At 38.7% G+C, this 25,093-nt stretch overlaps 1 protein-coding gene across 1 annotated transcript; it reads right to left on the minus strand.

The window, feature by feature from the left end:
• Positions 1-1,249: 1,249 nt before the first annotated feature.
• Positions 1,250-21,627, minus strand: RAD23B (RAD23 homolog B (S. cerevisiae)). The gene is made up of 9 exons (XM_009874987.1): positions 21,552-21,627; positions 18,474-18,553; positions 16,134-16,375; positions 12,602-12,657; positions 8,760-8,887; positions 5,284-5,407; positions 3,709-3,836; positions 3,130-3,306; positions 1,250-1,473 (listed from the first exon to the last, which is right to left on the minus strand). Exons 2-9 carry the CDS (start codon positions 18,483-18,485, stop codon positions 1,360-1,362), a joined length of 981 nt encoding a protein of 326 aa, XP_009873289.1. The 5' UTR covers positions 18,486-18,553; positions 21,552-21,627; the 3' UTR covers positions 1,250-1,359.
• Between the last annotated feature and the right edge of the window lie 3,466 nt (positions 21,628-25,093).

The following is a 25,093-nucleotide window of genomic DNA, read 5'->3' on the forward strand; positions in this document are numbered from 1 at the left end:
GTAAAAACTCAAAACATCCCCAAGCTGTGTCCAAGAAATGCTGCACATAACAGCTCTAGATTACATCGGAATTTTTTCATTGCTAGCATTGCAACAGTGGGCAAAAATGCCTCTAAATTTCAAAGTATATGAAAAAGAAGACTGTTACATTTCATGATGACTAAACAAAATAAATGAACAACAAGTAAGTAACCAAGAAGTAAGATTCAAAACTCTGTAACTAGAAATTATTTTAAATAGGAAGGTATGAGTGCAGATTCTTTTGGGTTAGAATAACTTGATTGTTTGCTTGATATCTCAAGTTACCAACTTTTTCTCACCATAATATGAATAAATACAAAAGAGTCCTTACAGAACAGAAATCCCTTGAGCTAGTTAAGAGCAACACAACACTAATATCTTCAGGTGCTTGCAGCTGTATTGTAAAAGCTGGTTCAACAGAGGCAGGAAGGTGAAATTTGATTTGATAAAGCCTCATTGCAGTGGACAAAAATGAAGCTTGCATTTTGTTTGCTGGCAGAAAAAAAGAAGATTCAATTCACAAGAGCGCATAAAACAAAACCAAACATGCAATCTACTGCTTTCCAAACTTTTACTGCAACATAATATTGAAGTGAACAGTAATTGGACATTTATCACTTTTCCCAAAAAGAGAAGATGTAAACAGGCTTATAATTTTACCTGTACGTATATAGCTTCTTAGTTCATTTGAGGGGGGCAAAAAAGGCGGTGGTGTTTCTCAACGATCAAGACACTTAATTTAAATGAGTTTTGATTTGCCAACATTTTTTTAATCCAGCATTAAACAAAATACTGTGCTTCTTGCACTACTTTAACATATGTGAAAAAGTAAAATAATTACCCCTATTTTGGCATTCATGTTTACATTTGTTCAGATCTTTTAGATTTCACAAAGCCACTATCCAGTGTTGCCATGAAATACAGATTGTAGAATCTAGGTAGTATAGGCTACTTCCAATACCAACACTAAGTAGAAAGGAACATGAAGCAGGGCATAACACTACATTTCTGGAACTAGCACAGTTAAGAGTGAAAACCTAGAAAAAGTTACATTTTACAGAAGCTGCAGTTTATAGAAGGAACTAATTATCTGCAGAAGCTGATTTTTGGTTGTATAATATTTTACACTGTGTCATTTTTTGCATCTGCTAATTTAAAGCAGACACACTTGCTGCTTTCTCTGCTTCTTTATTATCTTCTCCCCTCCTCTCCATATCCCCTCCTCTCCATATACCATACACCAAGCATTATGAATATAAGCCCAAATATCCCAGACTATCCAGTGAAGAAAGTTAGTGTAATGCACTGGTGTGAGGCATGAGATTAAAAAAAAGTCTCTCAATCTTCATCAAAGTTCTGTTGTAGAAGAAAATTGGCAGCCAAGTTTTCATTCTTCTCACAAGCAAAATATGCCTGTATCACAAGTCCTTCAGGAAATCCTAATGCCTTTAACTGAAGAAAAGAAACACATTTAGAAAGTGCATTTTGTATATTAAGCTTCTTTGTATGTCTAGTATCCTGAGATGCCACTTAAGCAATTATTGCCTTCTTGAAACAATCACTGCAGCCTTTAGTGAGCAAAGAATAAGAAGGTATCACCTCTGCAGTAAAAAGAATTCTCATTCTAAAAACTGATTTGTGAGACTAATGAAGCACCATAAAACACATCACTTTTCTTTCACTGCCACAGTAAGCCAGAAAAACACACTTGCATCACAGTAATGTCAGGAAGTAATGGCACACTGCATTGCTGCACAAAAAGTACTTCAAACAATGCCTGTTTTAAACTATTAATTATACAGGGCTCTGGGTTTTTAACAGAAGCTGCCTGGAACAAAAGCTCTTAGCCTGTGATCACTAGTATACAACTTGACATATCATGTGAACCATACTTTCAATTATTCCAACAGGACTGTCACTTTTACAGCCATGAGAAGTTGAGAGCAACCTGTTTTTCAGAAGTTAAGGAGCTAACTGATGTCCGGGACACAATGACAAGAGGGGATGAGAATATTAGAGAAGAGCTGATTACTGTGCCAAGGGAAATGGGTTTAGCCTGCACTTAGACACATTCAGCAAACCAATCTTTGTTTTAGTCAAAGGCAAGTACATACAATGACCTGCAGCTTTTTTTAAAACCCCCACAGCATGTAGGGCAGATCAAATCTCTGTAAAAAACTATTATCCTTTATCAACCATTCTTAGATTCAGTTTCATGCTTAAAAACAGCATGAATGTGTCTGCTGTAATACTAAGCCACCTAAATTTTGAGGTGTGCCTTTCACAGAAAGGAGAAGCAGCATACAAGGCTGTCTTGGGTTTTGGAACAGGTTGTAGAGACTATGCTCTGCTACATAAAATGGCTTCAAAAAGGAAATGCAGCAAGCAGACTGGGCAGGAAGATCTGTGAAAAGGTACATGGGCAAACATTTTTATTAAACTAATTTTATTAATTCTCAATTTCTTTAAGATCTTGATAATTGACAACTGTATTAAGAACTGTTTTTTTCTGATGATCCTTATGTAATGTTTTGCTTTGCCAGTTGAAAAAAGACTATCACCGCACGACAAAAGTCTTTGCAATTTCTTCTAGAGAAATCTCAGAGGCGTAGTCATCTAGGCAAATCCATATTTAGTAAGTGTTACACACAGTATTTATGAATGTAAGATACCATCCCAAGTATATTTTTACAGACACGTTTACCTGTATTTTTAGAGAGGTGTAACTAACTAATTTTCATGGATATAACTGGGTTAAGTAACAATTTCAAATCTACTTAACTACGAGAGCTCCTACTACCCTAGTATTTCACAAACAGTGCTCATGTAGACATACTTTTGTACCTGGAAACCCATCACAGCACAATCTAGAAGAGTAACATCTGAGGCTTTTGCAAGAGAAATTACCGGCCGAGCTCCCATTCCTGAGGGAAGCCCGTGCAATCATCAATTATTACACATGACCTGTAATCACTTAAAAATCTCTGCATCTTCTCAGTAACTGAGAGATGCTATAATGCAAGAAAAGATGTGATCTGAAACAAGTATGCACAAGATTCAACATCCTACAGCATCAGGCAAGCAACATATGAAAGAAGAAAGGCTCACCCTTTCTATAGCTTCTTTTTCCTGAGGTGTTACTTGAATGTAGTTCATATGACCATTTCCAGCTTCTGCTACTCCTCCAGTGCTGGCACCATCATCACTGCCACTTAAACCTTGGCGGGACTCTAGAACTGGCTCATTCAGCATATGAATAAAATGTTCCTGGTGCTGGCTTATTTGCTGTGACGCATGGAAAAATAAAAGAAATAAATATCTTTTAATAAAGCATGTTTATTTAAGGCTGCCAACAGGCAAGTAAGAGTATTTATTTTCAGTAATTAAATCATGAAATGAATGTATGGAACATGCAAAGAAAAATTATTAAATCTAATAATTAGAAATGCAGTCCAATACTTTGTTCAACTGTAGTGACTCTTCCCTCTTCCTGATGCCCCTTGCACCTCTTATGTAAGACACTTATTTATAATGTCATAGAAAATATGTTCTGTACAGCAACAGTTACTGAAGTCACTGGTACAATGTTGTAACTGCTATTAATATACTATCCCAGCAAGTGTCAACACATCCCTTTCTTGTAAAGCTAGATCAAAATGAGCAGAGTCATTTTTTTTTAAGATTCACCTGCAGTAGTTGAGGGTTTTCCCGTCCAATCTGCTGTAGCAATGCCGGTAACAGAGAAGGATTTTGCTGAATAATTTGTCTCATCTGCTGGAACTGAGGCTGATTTCGCAAAAACTCAAGTGGATGTCCTGAAAATCAATGAGTTAACACCTTTTTTAAAGAGTTACCAAGATTCTTAATAAAATAAATAACTACATTATAACTGTAAACAGAATCACAGAATCATAGAATGGCCTAGGCTGGAAGGGACCTTAGAGATCATCTAATCCAACCTCCCTGTCATGGGCACGGACACCTCTCAACCAGATCAGGCTGCTCAAGGCTCCGTCCAACCTGGCCTTGAACACCTCCAGGGAGGGGGCAGCCACAACATCTCTGGGCAATTTATTCCAAAGTCTTGCTGCCCTCATGCTGAAGAATTTCTTCCTAAGGTCCAGTCTAAATCTATTCTCCTTCAACTTAAACCCATTTCCCCTTGTCCTATCAGTGGACACTCTTGTAAAAAGTCCCTCCCCAGCTTTCCTGTAGGTTCCCTTCAGGTACTGGAAATAGGGCATGAAAGTGGGTAATACACTCCTCATTTAAGAACAGAAGTGCTTGCATCCTCACACTAAATTCCTCTATCTTTGCACAAGAATTCTTTATGTTAAGGTTAAACAACGCACTTTTTTTTTACCCAGCCTTTGCTTAAGATCCAATAGCCTTCTGTCCTGGATCTCCAGCAGTTCTCTCTTTATGCCTCATTTCTACGTTACCTCATTCAGAGACACCTACCCAGTCTACTGTCATGTCTTTATGACTAAAACAGAGTTCTCTACCTCTTGCAATAGGTCAGTCCTGTCCTTCCCAAGTGAATCTTGCCTTCCCATACACCCTATACTCTTAGGTACTACCTTGAATGCAGCAGCGTCTTAAGGATTGTGAAATATCCCATTCCCCCATTTTCTCTTTACAGATGATGTCAGGTGTGCCAATCGCTACTACCTGTATGTTTAATGCCCTGGCCTCTGTCAAGGCTTACACCTTGAACACCATCTCTGCCACAGCCTCAGGCAGACCTTTCTTACGCTCCTCTCATGTACTTTAAGATGAAGTTCTCTTCAGCAGGCACCATCCAATCTGTCCATGTGCTGCATTACTGAGTGAGGGGTCCTAGGTCATGAATACGCCTCTCAGGTGCTACACCTCCTGGCATTATTCCAGGTTTCTACCTTGATATTTCATCTTCCAAGTGGTAAATGCACTAGTATATTCACAGTCGACGGTGCAGTCAGCCACCGAAGCAGAAAGCCAGAGAAAATATAAACCTCTTCACATGTGATCTTACCTTTAAATCCAGAATACTGAAACAAAGGAACTATGCAAGTTCACAACACTTTTTTTGCAAACTTCATATTTTATTCCAGATACATCCACATATAACAAGCCATTTCTTCCAAACAAGTACAACACTTATAGCTCTTACCCAACTCACTTTGATCAAGTTCACAAGCATGAGGAACTTAAAATTCACTGAAGCAGAGAATGTTTAAGTGCACGTGTTTATCACATCCTTTTAAATACAATCTTTCTTACCTCCTAACGAACTAGTAGTTGTAGGTATAGTTGCTACTGCTGATGCCACTGCTGAAGACTGAGAGGCACCAGTGCTTGCTGCTTGAGGGGGTTCAGCCACAGCCTGATTATCTCCAGGTATACCCTAAAGCCACAGTTCACATAGTTACCTTCAGAATACTAGAAGACACTTGTTTTATTGCATGAAGAAAACGAATGAAGTAAAAAAACATAAAATGCTTTCACTGCAAATACAGAGCAAGATGCTGTGACAGGTATGCATTCACAACTGGAAGAGAATACTGTGAAAACAGTAATTTACTTTTTGACAAGAAAAATATATGGTTTGTACACCAAGGTAGTAAAGCATGAACTGCGTCAGTTTAAAATAAATTTTACTCCATAAACAAATACTTGCTTTGAAACCTGCTCTAAGATATCGGATATGAATGAAAAATTAACTAAATACACTTTTATAATACATTATAGTGTTATGCAAATAAAGTCACATTACAGCAAGAGAATTGCAGTACACAGTGCTAACAGTGATATTAAAGATGCCATACAATCTGGCAAGAAATTAAGAACAGATGTTAAGAACATGGTTCTTCGGACTCTTTCCTTAATGCAAAAGTGAAGAAAATTTCTCTCATCATTGCCTTATAGAGCACTGCTTAAGTACCTTTTCCCATCAAATCAGTGATTTCTGGGACTCTTAACTGTAACACAGGAACTTACAAAATTACTGGCTGATTTAACCTATTCACAGGCATATGCTGTCCCAGTTATCTGTGCCCAGCTCAAAGAGCATAGGCCTGTTAAAACTCTGAGTCTGAAGTTTGCTCTTGAATGGAAGCACTGTGGAAACTAGTCCAACCAAACTGACTTAAGGGATGATTTGTCATCTTGAACGTCACCTTAACCCTTAAATATAAGCTTGAAGTATCACTCCCCAAATAACTGAGACTTGTGTACAACTGCAGTAAGACTAATGAGGTGTATGCATCTTGTTCATACAGTTATCCAACAGAGTAAAGGATGGTATCAACTCACATACAATTAATTTTGAATGCAAACACTGCTTGTACAGAACAAAAGGCCAGTTCTGCCTTACGGTGGATTAAATCTTTGTCTACCGTTCAACTGAGCACTCGAGCATTTTTCAGCTGACATTGTTCTCCACAGGCTAATAATCACAGCAGGCCCAGTCCAAGCAATGTGCACATTTAGTACAGAAAGGTGTCCGTGTCTGAACTAAACAGAACCAATTCCGTTCAGTGATTTTACTTTCCAGCTCATTCTCCTCTGAGAGGCTGCACTTTCTGAAGTTACCAGCACGTTTCTGCAGACAGTGTCTGCTTCTAGAAGTGTTAACACCTGATGTTCACAGTTACGGGATTGGTATGCAAAAAGGCCCTTGCTTACACTTGCTTCTGTAGTGACCAAGGCCACTGCTGGCTCTTGTGTGCCACGCTGAGGGTGCCAGGAAGTAAAAGGGGTCACAAGGAAGTAAAGGTTCCACCTTCAGTAACAGGCAGGACAGGTAACTAATAAGAATATTCCATTCCATATATGTAACATTCAGTATAAAATTGAAGGATCACAGGGGTTAAGGCCTCTCCTTCAATGGCCGGTGTCCAAGCAGGACTCTGTCCAATCTTCTGCCTTTGATCCTGATCCTGAGTTCCTGAATCCAGTTCATCCCCTACAACAATCACCAAGTCCCACTGCCTGACTGCTCCAGGGCCATCCAAAAGTTAAAGCATCTTAAACACACTGTCCAAATTACTCTGAAACACTGACAGGCATGGTGCACTGATCACCCCACTAGAAAGTCTGTTCAGTGTTTGATTATCCTTATGATAAAGAAATGTTTCCTAAAAATTTCCAACCTAAAAGGCTGCAGAGGTCTGGTTGCAGGGCAAAAGATAGCACTCCTTCCTAATTAAGTGTTAGGAAGTTCTTGGGTCAAAAAGAGAACTGAATATAAGGCCCTCCAAAGATGAGTTACCAAGATTCTTAATAAAATAAATAACTACCTTATAACTGTAAACAGAATCCCGAGTCTGGGGCACAGAAAAAGAAACAGTATCTTTTGGATTGAGACCTCCTTCCATGACCACATGATATAGGATTACATCTAGATGCTCTGCCAAGAAGCCATGAAAACCGAACAGCTTATCATCTGAATTATGGACAAGTGGAATATACAGGGCTCATTTAAGGAATGGCTACGTATAGATACTCTTCAGACATTTTCTTTCCAACACTTTACATGTACCTCTGGTATACTGATTCTTTAAACCAGGATCATGGTATACACTTCCAGCTCTCAAAATCTTAATTCTACCCTGCAGATTATATAAAAATTAACACTGATGATGTTTTGGAAGTAGGTTAAGCAGAGAGTTAAAGTGCAGTGTCATCAATGTATGAGACTAAACAGAAGGGTTTTTGATGCAGCAGGATGGTAAGCAATGTATTTAGATCCCAGCAGACCAATAGTTAGAAAGACGATTTTCAGCAATAAAATTCTTCTATAAGGACCAGGGATATAACTCTCCCCCTGTTTGTAGACATTAGCTTACACAACAGGAAAATGACCCAAAAACACCAGGGCAAGTCCACGACAGAATGACTTCAGAAAAACAAAATCGGCCTTTTGGAGTGGCCGAGTCAGAGCCCAAACCTCAATCCAGTAGAGATGGTGTGGAATGACCGGAAGAGAGCCATACACATGAGACGTCCAAAGGATATGGCAGAGCTAAAGCAGTTCTGCCAGGAAGAATGGGCTAAAATCCCCCCTGAACGATGTGCAGCTCTGACCTACGGCTACAGGAAGCGCCTGGTTGAGATTATTGCTGCCAAGGCGGGGTCAACCAGTTATGGATTCCAAGGGTTCACTTACTTTTTCCACTGGTATTTTGAATGTTGAATGAGTGTGTTCAATAAAGATAAGGAGGATCAGAACAGTTTTTGTGTTTTTATTTTAGGTAAATTATATTTGTCAATACTCTTGACTTAGATGACGAGTAGATCACATTTTACGACAAATTAAAACAGAACACCATGAAATTCAAAAGGTTCACATACTTATTCTTTCAACTGTAGATACTAATAGCAGCACACAGCTGATGCTGTCACTAAGATGCAAGACAAAATCATTCCTTGAGCCAGCCATTGGCAGCTTAAATCATCACTGTAATTGGACATATTTTACACATGTACCCATACTATCAACAGAGGATAAAAGCAAAGAAGTGACAAAAGTAGTTGGGGATGATTTCAGCATTTCCTGTAACACACTATGCCTCTAAAAATTCATATTTCAGCCTTCCTCATGCTCTGCTTAGAAATGGTGTTCTTCTGGGAACACGTATTACTTCCACTGATTGGATAAAATTCAAAATAACACGTAAACGAAAGTTAAAATTATTCTTTAGTGACGACAAAACAAAAAATGAAAGAACAAAGTGTAGGTAAAATAAACTGCTCACCATTAAAAGGTATTCCACTGCTCTGTCTGGATTGTTGAAGCTGGCTCTCAGCGCCGCAATCACTTGTTCTCGTTCATAGCCCATTGACATGATCTCAGTCACCATATTCTCATAAGACTGACCTGTCACTAGAAGTAACATGACCAGCATTTCAAAGGAAAAAGGAAAAAAAAAAGCACAAAAAAGTTTTAATGGATACACCTGATTCCTCTGCAAATTTGAGTAATTCAGACTACAGAATAGCTCATATTAAACTTCCTGTGGTTATGCTGCTTTAACTCCAGATATATTCTGGTGGTTTCATTACACATTTGATTGGAACAGTAGAGGGTAATGAACACAATGCAAACTTCTACTGAAAAAAACAGCACTTGTGATACTTCTGAACTCTTAATTGAATAACATTCCCTCTCAATGCTTTCATCTAAGGTCAAGGACATCCTCACAACTAATACTGAATTCCTGATGTAATCAAGAGAAGTGTAAGTTTGAAAATTGAGTCTTCTAGGGAGAGATCTGCCTACCAAACTGTTAGCCATTGAGGTTTTTCCAAATAAAGATTTTACAGTAAGCTATGGCTAGATAGATGGCAAATAGCAATGACCAAGTTACAACTGTATATTGCTGCATGCTGGTGATGGTTATCAAAGTCATTTAATCAACTTAACATGGACCAACTCATGTCAGGCAGAAGACTTGAAATCCTACGTAGGAAAGTCACTCGACCTCAATGAGGGACTGGGAGAACAAGACTTCTCGATTAAACTATATCTGACTAGACATCCACCTCTTACAGCATAAATGGACTAAAACAGTCCCACAACTGCAGCCATCAAGACAAAAGGTACAGACACTGTATATGGAGTAATTTCAGGACAACCGATCACTACACTATCATAGGAAAAATTATTATCTCTTTTCATAATTCATTTTATTTCACTTTCTTAAAATCAGACAGCACATTTAACAATTCAAACTCCACCAACTATTCTACTATGAATTGTAATTGAGCAACACCTTAAAGGTTATCTTGCCATAGGAAAACAAGAAGAAAAAAACCAGCCAAAGGCAGGCATTAAAATACCATCTCCTTCCTTGAATAAAGTCATTCCTAATCTCAGTGGAATCCTACTACCAACTCTGTAACACTAGCAAGTAATTAACAGTCATTAAAAAGTAGAGGAAACAAACAGTGCTGCAGCTACTCCGTCAAGACAAGCAAGACACAATTAAGAGAAGCAAAGAAAATATCAAGTTCTATTCCCTTAGGCAGAAGGTATTTAACTCAAGCCAATATTAACACAACCACATTGCTTGATTTTTAAAGAATGCTTCTACATAACCAGTGGATGTGTGACTGAGGGCAATATACTCAAATAATAAAACAGCCCCAACCCAAGGATACCTGTGCATTATCCATAAAGATATTTAATGGATTTACAACCATTGACTAGTTTGAGTATTTAATGTTTAGACTTCAAAATCAGTATCAGTCTGAGTCTAAGGAATGGTAAGTTCCATGTCTTCACATCTACCTTCATTTTTTTCAAAACCAGAAAATATCACCTAAATATCACCTAAGATTTGCTCCAAAGATGCGTAATTCTGTGTGTATCTTCACAAAAGCAAAAAAGCCAGCCTAGCAATTGTTCCAACACATTAGTTTTGCTAAACTTACTTCTCAAGTTGTTTCTTATACAGCAGTAGCTTACTCTTTACTACTGATGACAAACTAATCACAACAACCAGCCGGCAGAGCACCTTTTGATCTAATTAGTTACTACTTAAACATTTCTGTAGTGCTCTTTCAGTATAAGCTAGGTAAAGACTACAACAGTATAAGAGATCTGGTACAGATTTTAAAAAAAAAAATTTTAAAAAAAATCCAAGAACAGTTGACTTGCTCTGCACTGCTACATAAGCCATAATTGAAGGCCAAAGAAGGAAACAGAATTACTGTGAATGCAGGCACATGTACTCCATATACAGTCTATTTACACAAGTTGTGCAAAAGTAAGACCAATAGTAATTCAGAAATTACACAGCAGCAATGTCATGATACGGACTCAGGCCTATCTGTATGAAGTGCTACTGGGAATGTTCATGAAATCAATGCTGAACTGATTCTGCTTTTTGATTTTGTCTTCCAAATAACATTTCAAAGCTGGATTAACTTTCAAATCCAGTTCAACTCACTCCCCACAACAATTCTTGTCCATGCCCTAAAGAAAGCTTAGGTCGCTCCAGTGAAAAATAAGGTTCCACAGGAACTGCAAGATACGCAGATTTTCATGTAGCATGCAAAGCTACATCAGTTTTCAGTCAGCATATCTAACTGGGGGGGAAAAAAAGGCAATTCAGTAGAAACTAATCCCTGTTTTTAAAGTCAGTTATCTTCTGACAATGTAACTGAGAAGCCACACTACAAATTTGCCTAGGATCCTACTTAGGACGTAAAAACAACGCAGGAATTTGCGCAAGAAAATTCCTTTTAAGGCAGTTTCTAAAGAAAAAGAATAATAGAATTCAGGCCTATTGCCTTTGAAAAATTTCTGGCATATAACCTTTGCAGTATGCTTACCCAGAAAATTACACTCAACGCCTGCTACTTCCAAACTTTTAGGGACAAGTGGGTTTACTTTATCAGATCCGATCAAAGACAGCGCGGTGAAGCTCTCCTACTACATCGAAAAGAGATTAATTTTTTTTCAATTCCATAAATAACTGAGACAAGACCACCAGTTTAAACAAACTTGTTGGCCCTTGTTGATAACAGGAGCATTTCAGAAGAACACATCTCAGACATTAAGGTATAATGAACGGTTAACGAAGCCTCCAGCACCTTTGGCAACAGCAGTTGCTTTAAATCTAACGGAACTCGGACTGGTTGTCTCCTGCAGTATCTATCAGGCATTTCAGCTCACACATTTCTTCAGACTAAAATAGTATGTTATATTATAAGCTGCAATTAGATGGACTAAACCCGATGGCTACCACTAGTAGATGTAAAACATTAATCCTGCACCTAGATCCCCCTGGGCTGCCTCCAATACATCCACACAGCCCTACATAGAAATGTAAGTGAAATTCTCTAGTTTAACTTTTTGTACCAAGTTGCAGCTCAACATTTACAGAGATACAGCAAAATAAAAACCCCACCTCCCCCTTACTTGCCTTAATTTGCTACACTGTAAAAAACAAACAAAGAAACAAAAAGAAAGTTCCCTCAAGAAAATTTAAGTAGGAGTAAGGACTTGTGGCTTTGCCTCGTATTTTCCTAACTACCAAAATGAGCATAAAGGCAGGACAGAACTTCCTACTGTTTCCACCCTGTTAATTCCACTGAGAAATAAAGACACTTAAACTGTCAGAAGAATTGACTGTAACTATATGGAGGCATTCATTCCTCACACCAGACAGCAGCAGATTTAGTAAATTCACCTAATTAAATGTGTCAAAAGGCATATGTGTCAGAGGTTGAACAAGTGACTAATAAAGGCAGCCATCTTATCAGACTTGTATACTTGGAAGCAAAGGCAAAAACCATAGACATATTACATCCATCTTCTATTTAAGTCACTTCAAACTGAATAGTTAGAAATTAATGTAAGTGAGGATAAAAACAGGAATAATAAGGATTTCCCTTATTACACAATTAAAATGTATGAAGTGAAATATTCTTCAGTAAAGAAGTTCTTCATGCTGGTTCTAAGATACCAACTTCAGGTCTTAGAGGAGAGTACTTTGATTATGACAGAGAAGAGAATGTCAACATCTGCTAATCCTTCATTTGTTTCTGCTGCACCAAAATAACGTCTACGTTAAAAAAACACTCCACTTACCAAGTGCACTTATAGCATCCTCAAAAAGATTTGATCGAGATGTATCACCTGTTGTACTGTAAGATGAAGACAAGTGCAATGGTAATTACAAAACTTTGGAAAACTTCCTGTTTTTCAAAAAAGCAGCAGCATCTGTAACTCTTAACAGCCCCTTTTGCTTCTCAAAAACAAACAAAGCTTTCCAAAGATCTCTATTGGTCTTACAGTGAGACCAGATTTTACAAACTTACAATGCTACCATTTTTAACACAAGGCCAATCTTCCCCCTTACCCCCCAGTAGTTTGGCTCTTGCCCATCTGTTAAGGGATTAGCCATCTGCTTGCTTGAATGCTTTCAAGGGTGGGAGAACAAGGCAGATTTTCAAAAGCACACAGCAGTCTCACTGCTTCCCCATAGACACCAGTTTGACCTCAATAAGGACCCAAGGAGGTCAGTGACAAGCACTTATTAAAATCTCAGTATTCCACTTTCCCAGGAATATAAACCACTAACATTTGCAAAAATCTCAAGTTACCAAAGATGTTAAATTACAGGATTAAGGGCTCACCTCCGTGAACATCAAAGTACACAGAGGCACAACATCAGGCAGAAGAACCTCAGCTAACTCAGTCAGAGCCACGGGTACCTCTCTCCTGGTTCCTCCCAGGTCTCTGTACAGATTGAGGGCATTAATTCCTACAGCATGGTGCGACTCACCGCAGGGTGCCAGGAAAGTGTTTAGGTATTGTGCAAGACTTACTATGGGATATCTAGGGGAAGAACCAAAGGCAGGGAAAGGGAAGAACCAAGGCACCCTGCAGACGAAAACCATGGGTAAGGAGAGCAAAAAGAGGAGAAAAAGGGCCAGCCACATGTAAACAGCACTTGTCTGGCCATGGCCTGCACCTGATCACCAGTCCAACTTGCCTTCTAATTACACTCCAGTTTTAAATAATTTTCACGCTGGGGAGTCTCTCTATTCTACATGCATGTGTGTGCACCAGAGTCTAAGAGGCCACAGCAGGCCAGGGTACCATGAGTAACTGGGATCCATGCAACCGTGGAGCCAGCAACTGCAGAGACCAGACACTGTGGAAGTCTCAGAGCCATTAAATGGACAAGGGGCGACAGAGAGACACGTGACTGGGATGTCAGCAACTGAAGAGCAGACTAGAGCACAGGCATATTTGGTGTGGATGCATACACTAGTGTATGTATTCACCAGGAAGATCAAGCTTCACCACAGTGAGTACGGTAAGATGCTTGAGAGCTGGGTATTGAATGGTTCTAAGTCAGAAACAGCTACTGGGTCACCAAGAGGCGGTGCTGGCAAGACTGTAACATCTGACATTGCTAGGTTACCTGGCATTGCTATGCTTAATGGTTGGGTTCGATCTTGAAGGCCTTTTCCAATCTAAAGGGAATTCTATGACACTATGATCTAGATGTCAGCTACTGCTAAGTTCATAGGTCTCAACCAGCTAGCGAGGAGATCTTTTCATGTGTCCATGAATTAGACAGCTGGATGACCAGGGGATCTAGGGGTTAGCTACCAGGTTCATGGCATGTCTACAGCCTGGAAGGATCCTCTATGCATGGGTGTGTTCACATGCATGCAAAGGGAATCCAAGGATCAGCAAGCAGAGTAGGGTTGCAGGGCTCAGTCAGTCACATGCACAAGAACCAAAAAGGTGGGAGACTGGGAGATTGGGGGGCCAGTTATTGGAATAGACTGTCTAAGGCCAGCTACTGGAGAAATTTGTACTGCTCAGCTGCATGTTCATACGTACGCATTTTGCACTAGTGGGCTTTGCCCTTAGTGGCCAGAAGGGAACAGGATGCAACTGCTGGTGTTGTATGGTTGCTCGAGTGCTGTTTTTTTCCTGCTGTAATTGACCTATGCAGCCAGTCATATACACAGGTACATGCTTTGTGTGTATGTACTGGGAACACAGGTTCAGTCTTGATACTTGAAAGACCTGGGGACATGGAGTTGCAGCAGCCTCGCATCTATTGGGCTACCAAAGCCAGCAACTCCTAACAGCAAGTGAAAGATCATGAGTTTAATGTGAATCAAGTTTCAGAAGATGCCACTGAAAAATCTAACACGGCATTTTACAGAGATGCATTTTTCAGTGTAAGAAACATTGTTCTAACAAGAGTGCTTCACTAGTATCTATCATTAGTAAGACAAAACTTTCATCTAGGTGAAACAGGACACCAGCTTGTCTGGCCATAGCTCAAACCTTCACCAGCCTTAGTAATTTAACTTCTAAAGCAAATCAGAAACAAGTAGTACTCACTGAAATCAGGGCAGGTGGTCATTACAATGTACTTATTAAACTACTCTCTTGCTTCCTGTTAATAAGCATGTAAACTGAGGCTCCCTTTCTGTAGTTTTACAACACTACAATCTCTACGTGGAAAAGGTGTAAAGCACTACTTCAGTTTCAAAGTTCTAATCTAATCTTTGAATCTCCTGGACATACTGAGCAGAAAAAAAAATCGTCCATTAATATTAAAAAAAAGTGTAAGCTATTTGACTGATAAATGAAGTTTCATTTGTATTCCATTTTAAGATGTCTATTTCCCAGAACTGCAAAATTGAATGATTAGATTATTTAGTGCAAGAAATCCGTGATGAGATTTTCAAGATATTAGCCAATTTCAAGTTTTGTTTCCTGATCATCAAATCAATATTTGATGGTGTTTGTACCAGTATTCACATAACACACAAATAACTGAAAAATAGTGTATGAAAAATGAAGACTGATGCTATGCAGCAAGGGCCATTAAATTACACTTAACACTTTAATCCTGTGCAATAATTAACAAGCTTCAAGTGAGCAAAAAAAGCCACAGCATACAAGAGGGATGAAATGGCTAACTTCCATTTGTTTTTCTTATATCAAAGTATTTGATTTGATTTTTTTAAGAGAACTGATGTTAAAAGCTATCCCAATTCTGAGAACTATCTGCAGATGGGCCAAGGAGCATTCAGAACAAATAAGCTTGCAGCTTATGATTATGAGCAATTCTATATCCTGTATTTTGGAAGAAAAAGCTCTTTCCAGTAATTAAGAGACTTTCACAGCAATAAAGAACTTATGGTTCAAATCTAACCAACATGACTCAAAATACAATGACAGATCTAGGAAAAAAACAGGACACATCCCTCTGAAGTCTTTAAGAGCTCTGTGAACAGTAGATGAGTATGCTCAGCAGGTGAATATCCTCAGTCTGAAAAGAAACTTATGCCACAGTCACTCTGAAACGCCAGCAGGAGCAAGAGTCCTGTGTCATTTAATAACTGTTCACTCCATAGGTTTAGTCAGTCCCGAGACCCCACTTCCCACAGGAGGTGTAAGCCTGGAGGGGCACTTCTTACCAACAATAATGTTACACTTGAGCCAGCAACTGAAGGTAGAGAAAAAATATGCAGAAGAGAGAGAAAATGATTGGACTGACATTGTAATGGAAAATTCAACTTGAAATCAAAACTAGAAGCAATAGAAATGGACAGGGAAGCCTTTTTTGGAGGTTCATTCATACCTGTCAGTTGATGATGGGCTGACAGCAGCTGGTGTCTCAGGTGGTTTTTCTGCTGGTTTCTCTTCTTTAGGAGCACTCACAGGTGCAGATTCACAAGCATCTGGTGCTGGTGGTGGAGGGACAGGAGCTTGCACAGGGGCAGGAGCAGGGACCGGTGCAGTGACTGGTGTGGGAACTGCAGTTGTGGAGCTAATAGCAGTAACAGCATTTGACTGCTGAGCTGCTCCAGCGGCTGCTTTGGGCTATAGGAAGACAAGAGAATTCAGACGCAGCACAAAGCTTCTAAACCCATGCTTTCTACAGTCAAAACATCGATTAAGTTCTGTTAAGACAGATTATGTTTGACATTGCTGACTGAACATCAAGCATAATATTAAAACATTGCAAGACATTAAACCTATAATGCCTCCTCCTGTGTTTAGAAAGGCAACTGACAGTGTCACTAAAGTACTTTTAGACAAACACCTAAGCAGCTACACTACTGGGTGTACAAAGAGAAATGCAGTGGTAAGATCTAAGTATTTATAGATTGCAATACCGTAAACAAGAAAGTTATGTGATGTTTTACAAAAGTGTGGTTTTCAGAAGAAACTAAAACAGTTGTCAAAAGACATTTGTTAAGTGTAACAAGCATAAGGTTTTCTCACCACTCAAATTTGTAAAAAGTGATAAAGACAGGAATCAAGTTTCATTATGAATGCTATTTGCTTGAAAATTAAATGCTAAAATTTTAAACTTAACCTGCAACAAGTTTTACTTATGCACTTTTTACATTCAAAGCACTACGAAAATAACATTTCACATGTTTAAGTTCTGTAATGAGCACCAAAAATGCAGCAGAGTCAAGGACTACCAAATTTACAGCAATAAACTTACTGTAATTTAATATTCTCATCTTTGTTGGAAACTAGAATTTTGCTTGGACGCACTATTAACCCTATTATATAGAAATTACATTTTTCAAAGCACATGTAGCTTCCAGCTAAGGTACGAAATTCCATTTCTGAAACCTGCACTAGTGTGGTCCCACACCTATGAATAATCTTAAGGATTGACAAGGCTGACCCCCATCTCTGCCTTACCAAGAGAAATAGTTGAACTCCAACAAAACACAACTATTTATTCAAGGTGAATCACTTTCACAAAATGTTTGCTTAAACTAGGAAATACCTATTTTCTCCTTTTGTCTGAAAGGAAAGGAGAAGTTGAGAATGAATAGCTTCCAAAGTGAAGGCCATAATAAAGAATATTTTAAGAAGCATTCAAAAAAAAACCATTGGAATACATCTCAGTATCAAAGTTAGTGGTTGCATGTATGTGACAGGGCATATCCAGGAAAGTATCAAAGAAAGGGAAACTGAGATTAAAGACTTAGCAAAAAGATTGCAGCACTGAAGAAATGTCCAACTCTGAAACATGTCCCTTAGTGTAAGAAGTAACCGCATTTAGCAGTTCTTCATCGACATATGTGCTTCTTCTGTTATAAACAAAATGAAAGCTGTAGTCTGAAATCCTGGCTCACTTGCTTTCTTGTACTGATAAATGCCTCTTGTCCAGGCAAACCACAGATGAGACCACTGTTTGTTCAGGAACACTGCAGTAATGGCTATGTTCGAACAGACACTCTAATAAGAAAATACCAGAGAGCAGTGAAAGACAACTGAATATAGGTTTTCTTTGTCAGAAGAAAGACCCCTAACTCCAAAATTAACTTCATACCGCAAGACAGAGATTAAGAGTTTTATTCAGATCTTAGTGGTCTGGAATGCACAGAAAACCAGCGGCTTCGTTCCCAGAAGCAATTTAGTGACTGGTTAAGAGAGATACTTCAAATATATGTCCAACTGATTCCCTTTAATTCTAGTTGCAGTCATTCAAAACTCACAGGTTTGTTGATTGACATATCCATCCTTTCTCTACTGGTTTAAGCAGCTGAGCTTGACAAAAGAAAGAGCCATGCGTTTTGAAAAGCAACATGGCAAGACTGCAAGAGTTCTGCACAGAGGATTTAGTAACAAACTATCTAGGTTCCCTTCTGTTTGTTTTTTTTTTGATTCTTCCTCTTAATAGTATGACTGGAAAAATAACAAAGAAACACAAGAAAGACGAAACAGTAAATTCAGCCACTTGCATTTTTTTTCTTTGATCTAAACTAGGACTGTGAAGTAATATTTCATCCATATTCATACAAGCATTTATTTTTCCCATTGACCAAAACTTTCCCATAACCGAAGTGCACTGGTTGTAAAGCAGATATATACAATCATTTATCCCAGTGAAAAAAAAAAAGAAAGAGTGAAATTAATGTAATTTCCTTTTCAAAAAATAAGGTCTACTCACTTTTGTCACCATAACCACCACAAAGTTTTTCTCATCGATTTTGTATTCTTTAAGAGCAGTATCATCGTTAAGGATTTTACCTGGTAAATTCAAAAGACACGAATTATTATTTCACAGATCATTAGATAATTTGGGAATTTCTTCATAAAACACAGTCCAAAAATACCCCCTAAAACACATTTTATGCAGATTTATAAACATCAATAACCCGACTAAAATTGGTTTTGGCTATTAAGCTTTGGCAGTAGAGCTACAAGTAATTTTCTTCCTATGATGTCCACAGTACTAATTAGATGGAAGGCTGTTGCCATAAGTGTTGAAGATGCTTCAAATAATTTAAAACAGAAGCGTTAAATTTAGAGAAAGATTTATTGGACCTTTAGCGCAAATACAAGTAATGTAGAGGAAAGGCTTCAGCACACAATAAGCTTAACAGACACTTACACTTGCTTACAGACTGTAGACACTAAAAAATTTCTTCCTGCTCATCTGTTGCCTTTCACATGTAGTAGAGCACTCAACACAAGAAGGACATGGACCTGCTGCAGCAGGTCCAGGGGGGGACCGCAAAAATGATCAAAGGGCTGAGAGAGTTGGAGTTGTCAAGTGTGAAGAAGAGAAGTCTCTGTAGAGACCTTATAGTGGCCTGCCAGTACCTGAAGGGGGCCTACAGGAAAGCTGGGGAAGGACTGACTGTTCACAAGGGTGTGTAGTGACAGGACAAGGGGCACTGGTTTTAAACTAGAGCAGAGCAGATTTAGATTAGACACTAGGAAGATGTTTTTTACTATGAGGGTGGTGAGACACTGGCACAGGTTGCCCAGAGAGGTGGTGAGGGATCCATCCCTGGAGACATTCGAAGTCAGGCTTGAAGAGGCTCTCTGTCCCTGCTCACTGCAGGGGGGTTGGACTAGATGACCTTTAAAAGTCCCTTCCAACCCAACACATTCTATGATTCTATGATCAACAGTTCCCTGACACAGACTAAGTACATCTGCATTAGATAAGTTTATGACCTCACAATTTTAATAGTTTGTACTTAAAAGAGGGCAAAAGCATTGGAAAAAGCCAGAACCCTTCCATATCCTGCTACCTTGACAGAAGGATGAAAAAAAGAAACCTAAGACAAAAGCAGAAACGTCTGTTATATCACCACTGTTGATGCTTTGTAAGCAGTGGTGGTACTGTAGCAAAGTAAATTTACCTCACATCTACAACTCAGAAGCACATTAAACCACACGTCCTTTTTTTCTTCCCCCAGGATAAGCTTATTTGGAGGACGTAGCACAAATCAGAAAATTAAGGCTGTATTCCACTGAGTTTTACAGCGCATACTTCTACACAATTTTCAGGAAGTATTTTACAATTTTAGTTGATTAATTTTCTGAAGATATGCCAAGGACCACTTTCCTATTTTAAGAGAAATACTTAACCAAAATATTTAACCATAACTAGCAGGACACATCCTTATCCTGATGATCGCAAGGGAATCAAGCAAGGGATATGACTTATGGTACTTGGAACACAACCAAGGTAGAAACATTCTACTCCCTACCGATTCCATCAGTCTTACAGGTAAAATCTGAAGAATATATTACAAGTACTGCAGTAATACCTGTAGCAGATGGTGTAGTATCTGACTCAGAACCTGCATAGGTTCACCTACAATTTTCTGGTTCTCCTTCCTTTCAGGAAGGAGTTCGCACAATGTATATATGCAGACATTCTATCTTCCCAGGACGGACCACTCTCAGGGTTTCTGGACTTTAACACAGGTGACAACAAAAGAGATCTACCTCACTGCTGATTAGCATATTTTTTTAAAAAAACAAAATTGCAAGCATTTTTAATAGTAAACAGTATACTTCAAATCATGTTCATTTGGGATATCACTTTGCTTCACCTAACTACGAAAATTTTAAAGCTCATTTTAATCAAAAATACACTCTGCTGTATTTCTGTTGTATTTCTTGACCAAAGAAAAAAAGTATAATCGGTCTTTGGATGGTCTTCTATCCTAAATCATACTTCCTACACTTCCTACTGTGAAGATTACACAATGCTACAAATAAATTCCGTCTTCTGAAAATACCCAGATCACATCACACGACCTCACACAACCCTTTATCTTTTTAATCATAGAAACATTGTATTAAGAGTTTCATGTAATTATATGTATTGCGTAAGGCCTTCTGCCTTGCTCATATTTCATTACACATGCAACATTTAACTTCACGTTCTTGACATGTATTCCATTCACTGAAACGCAAGGAATGTAAAACTTGCTAAGAAACATAGAAACATGGAGAGACTCCCAACCTCTCTTCCACTACATTCTTTTATCATGATCAGCGGCTTTAGCTTATTAGAAATGGAAAACCAATATTCTTTATAAAGCAGTACATTCAAGAAATAAAAAGACCACTAAAGCTTCTTTCATGTATGGTTTGAGAAGAAAAAGGGGGGAAGAAGGGGATATTGAAGTGAGATAAGAAGACTGGATCTGTGAATTAGCACCAGAATGAAGTAGCCAGGAAGAAAATCGTAAAAAAATATTTTTGAAAAAATCAAACTATGCTAGCTCAAATGAAGTAACTTCATGTCTTTATCTGATATTAGCCTACTTTTTGTCAGCACATCATATGTGTTTCTAATGACAGAGTTTAAATGTATTGAAAGTGCCTTCCTATAGCAAGAATTTGGTAGTAGATTTCTTTTGTTAATACAAAAGAAATGACTGATTTTTAATTCTCCGAGGTATGTATAGGAATACTTCAGCTATATGTGGCATATATTGAACAAAAGACAGGAGTTAACCAAGAACATGAGATGTTATCTGCTTAAATCCTGACTTCTTGTAACAGACACGTATATTAAAAAATGAAAAATTCTGCGTCAAAATTAAAAGTTCCCTTTGACAACAAGGTTTGTTGTTGGTTTTTGTGTTTGGGGCTTTTTTTAACTGTTTATATTTCAGCACTTACAATATTTAAAAAACTTAACATATACATTAAAGATAAAAAAAAAATACAAAAAGTAAGGTAGATTCAGATACAGTATCTTCAGAATAACCATTACCTGCATAAATTAGCTTTTGGCCAGCTACTGGAAAGGCATCTTTCCCCCTTTCTGATTCAATCTTCTCTTTCAGCGCTTTCACCTAAAGCACAGAAACAGTCTTAATAATGCAAAAAAGTAGTTTCACAATACAAACCTAAATAAGTACTCTGTTCTACGTTTTTTTGAGTTGTATCTTGATTATGTTAAGTACATCAGTCTTCCAAGGACATCACTGTAACCACTTGCAGAGCAACATGTTCCCTTTCCAAATGATCTCTCATGCTTAATCAAATTATGTAAGTAATTTCTACATGAGAAATTCTTAAGTGCACAACACAGTGAAAAACTAAGAAATTTGGGGAAAAAATGCTTTTATCTACTGATCCATTTCCCCATTCTGTTCTTTCTCTGAATGCTGGAGGTACTACACTCAGCTGACAGCTTTCTTCATCATAATGACTCTTCAGGGAATGTCTGATTTTTTTAGTAAGGTCACCATGACATTCGATTTAACTCACTGGAATGACCTGAAGCCTTGATATGCAACGACCTGTGCAAACCGTCCAGTTGTTCATGTGGTTTTCAACTCTTTCACACAATCTTTTGAGGTTTCCATAGCAATTCTAAGCTTACACATTAAAGTGTTTTCCCTATTTACTTACTTACATAGACCACTGATATACAGTCCACACTTTTAGAGCACCACATAAGAGTAGTTTAAATGACACTGTGTTAGTTGTCATACATCAGAATGCCCATATTCTTCAGAAAGACTGCATAATGATATCCTGAGGAGATAAAAGGATGTTCTTGTAGAAACATTTCTGTACTGATACAACTGATATGTTTTAAGACAAACTGTCTGCGTATAAACATTCATTCTTGCTTCCTGACACACTTCTAATATACATAGAACAAAAACAACCAATCTGTTACAAAATTATTACTACAAACTTACTCCATCTTCTAAAGCTTTTCTTTTCTGAATATTCATAAGCTTTTTTCACGAAACATTGCAACTGAGATGGACACACCTAGCTATTTAACCAGACAAGCACATGAAAATGTGTTTATCTTGATGGCTCTATCAATCTGGATGCCACAAGTAGCTGTAGTACTACCACTTTTTGTTATTTTTAAAGCTGTAGCTCACTATTAGTATTTCTTGAGTAGTAAATACACTGAAACAGTATTTTCACGTGCTAAATGGCCAGTATTTACTGAGAAGTCACGCTTTGTGATTCTCAAGATAATTAAAAACTGTCATCCACTTCACATGCCAGTTATGCTTTCTGTTTTCACTTTATTTTTCAGTTAATAATGTCTTAGACCTTTGTGTTGCCCTTCCCCTTTTTCTTCATTGGTCCTCTCGCTGCTTCGCTCTCTTAGATTTTATTTGTGTTTCTTTATCAATATCTTTACCAGGCTAATCTTTTGAGCTTATATATTTAGTCCAAAAGCTATGAACCAAACTGCATCTTTTCAGGAGTACACACAAAAAGAAGTGTTTGTTTTACCAGGATTCATGTTCCAGCATAGGAAGCCTGCAGAATCAAACCTCTTCTCTAAGCTTAGACATGATGTAAGTGGTTAAATCATCAGCCTCACAAGGATATAGAATAGTGTAAGACTTTCCTTTACGGCACTACTTCCTCAGCAGACGGAGGAAGAATTCTCCTGGTATTCTTACTATATACGCCATTCCACCACTTGCCAAAGTTTTACAGTCAATTTCCAGTCAGCCAGTTGCTTTTCCACAGCAGAACTGACAGCAGCTCACTGCCATCTCTGCGTCTTCAGGTAGGGTTAAACCATTACTCATTTTAATAATAATTTGATGATAGCATCATGCTCTTACTTTACAAAGGTCTGCTCTATTCTCGGATTTACGTTTAAAGAGTATCTCCTTGAAAATTAAAAATAGAATTTGCGAATTCCTCCCCAATTATTATTTATTGATGGCTAGAATTCACTCACCTTACAAGTAAACAGTCTCCTAAGCCATCAAGCAGTTTTTCCTGAACTTTAAAACATTAGATACTTCAGGAAATTCCAGTGAAGTGTCCTTCACTCAATAGGACAAATCCCCTGAAACATGTTAAAAAGCCTGTTCAAGTGTCTACTTTTTAACACATTGCTTACCTATTCTAACACCTCTCTCAGCAAACTATTTCAATGTCCTACATCTCTTATCATAAAAATAAAGTCCTCCTTATATCAAGTCTAAATCAACCTTCTTTTAGCTTAAAACCATTAGCCCTTGTCCTACTGCAATAAGCCCTAGTAAAAAGTCTGTCCCTCCCCTTCGTTCCTGTAGGCCTTGCGTACTGGAAGGTTGAGGAAGCTGGCAGAGGAGCTTGCCAAGCCGCTCTCCATCATCTACCAGAACTCCAGGTTAACAAGGGAGGTCCCAGACAGCTGGAGGCTTGCAAGTGTGATGCCCAACTACAAGAAGGAGCAGAAGGAAGATACGGAGAACTACAGGCCTGTCAGCCTGACCATGGTACCAGGGAAGATGATGGAGCAGTTCATCTTGAGTGAGCTCACACAGCACACAGACAACCAGCCAGCACGGTTTCATAAAAGACAGGTCCTGCTTGACTAACCTGTTCTTCTTCTATGCCCAGGTGCCTCACCTAGTGGATGTTGTTTACTCAGATTTTATTAAGTCCTTTGACACCGTTTCCAACAGCATTGTCCTGGAGAAACTGGCTGCTCATGGCTTGGATAGGTATACCCATTGCTGAGTCAAAAACTGACTGATCACCAAGCCCACAGTGGTGATGAATGGAAATCAAATCCAGTTGGCAGCTGGTCACAAGTGGCACCCCTCAGGGCTCAGTTTGGGGGCTAATCTTATTTAATAGCTTTATAAATGATCTGGACAACGGGATTGACATGCACCCTCAGTAAGTTTGCAGATGACCCCAAGTTAGGTGGGTGTGTTGATCTGCCTGAGGGTAGGAAGGCTCTGTGGAGGGATCTGGACAAGCTGAACTCATGGGCTGAGATCAATTGTACGAGGTTTAACAAGGCTAAATACTAGGTCCTGTACTTGGATCACAACAACCTCAGGCAACGCTACAGGTAGGGGGAAGAGTGGCTGGAAAGCTGCCCAGAAGAAAAGGATCTGGTGGCACTAGTAGAGAGTCAGGTAAACATGAACCAGCGGTGTGCCCAGGTGGCCAAGAAGGCTAACAGCATCCTGGCCTGTGTCAGAAGTAGTGTGGGCAGCAGGAGCAGGAAAGTGATCATGCCCATGTGCAGCACTGGTGAGACCACAGCTTGAGTACTGTGTTCAGTTTTAGGTACCACACTACAAGAAAAACACTGAGGTGCTAAAGTGGGACCAGATAAGGACAATGAAGCTGGTGAAGCATCTAGAGCACAAGTCTTATGGGGAGTCACTGAGGGAACTAGGATTTAGTCTAGAAAAGAGGAGGCTTAGGGAGGACCTTATCTCTACACCTACTTGAAAGGAGGTTGTAGTGAGGTGGGAGTTGGTGTCTGCTCCCAGTTTAGATGCGATAGGATGAGAGGAGTTGGGCTTAAGAGGTTGC

This window comes from Apaloderma vittatum, unplaced genomic scaffold (assembly GCF_000703405.1).
Source record: "Apaloderma vittatum isolate BGI_N311 unplaced genomic scaffold, ASM70340v1 scaffold668, whole genome shotgun sequence".
NCBI classification, from domain to species: Eukaryota; Metazoa; Chordata; class Aves; order Trogoniformes; family Trogonidae; genus Apaloderma; species Apaloderma vittatum.

Excerpts from the sequence above, each read along its gene's own strand:
- RAD23B (XM_009874987.1), bottom strand. Across the intron at positions 5,408-8,759 it reads CAGTGGAATACCTTTTAATG|GGTATACCTGGAGATAATCA; the intron begins GTGAGCAGTTTA and ends CTGTGGCTTTAG. Across the intron at positions 3,837-5,283 it reads AACTACTAGTTCGTTAGGAG|GACATCCACTTGAGTTTTTG; the intron begins GTAAGAAAGATT and ends ATTGATTTTCAG.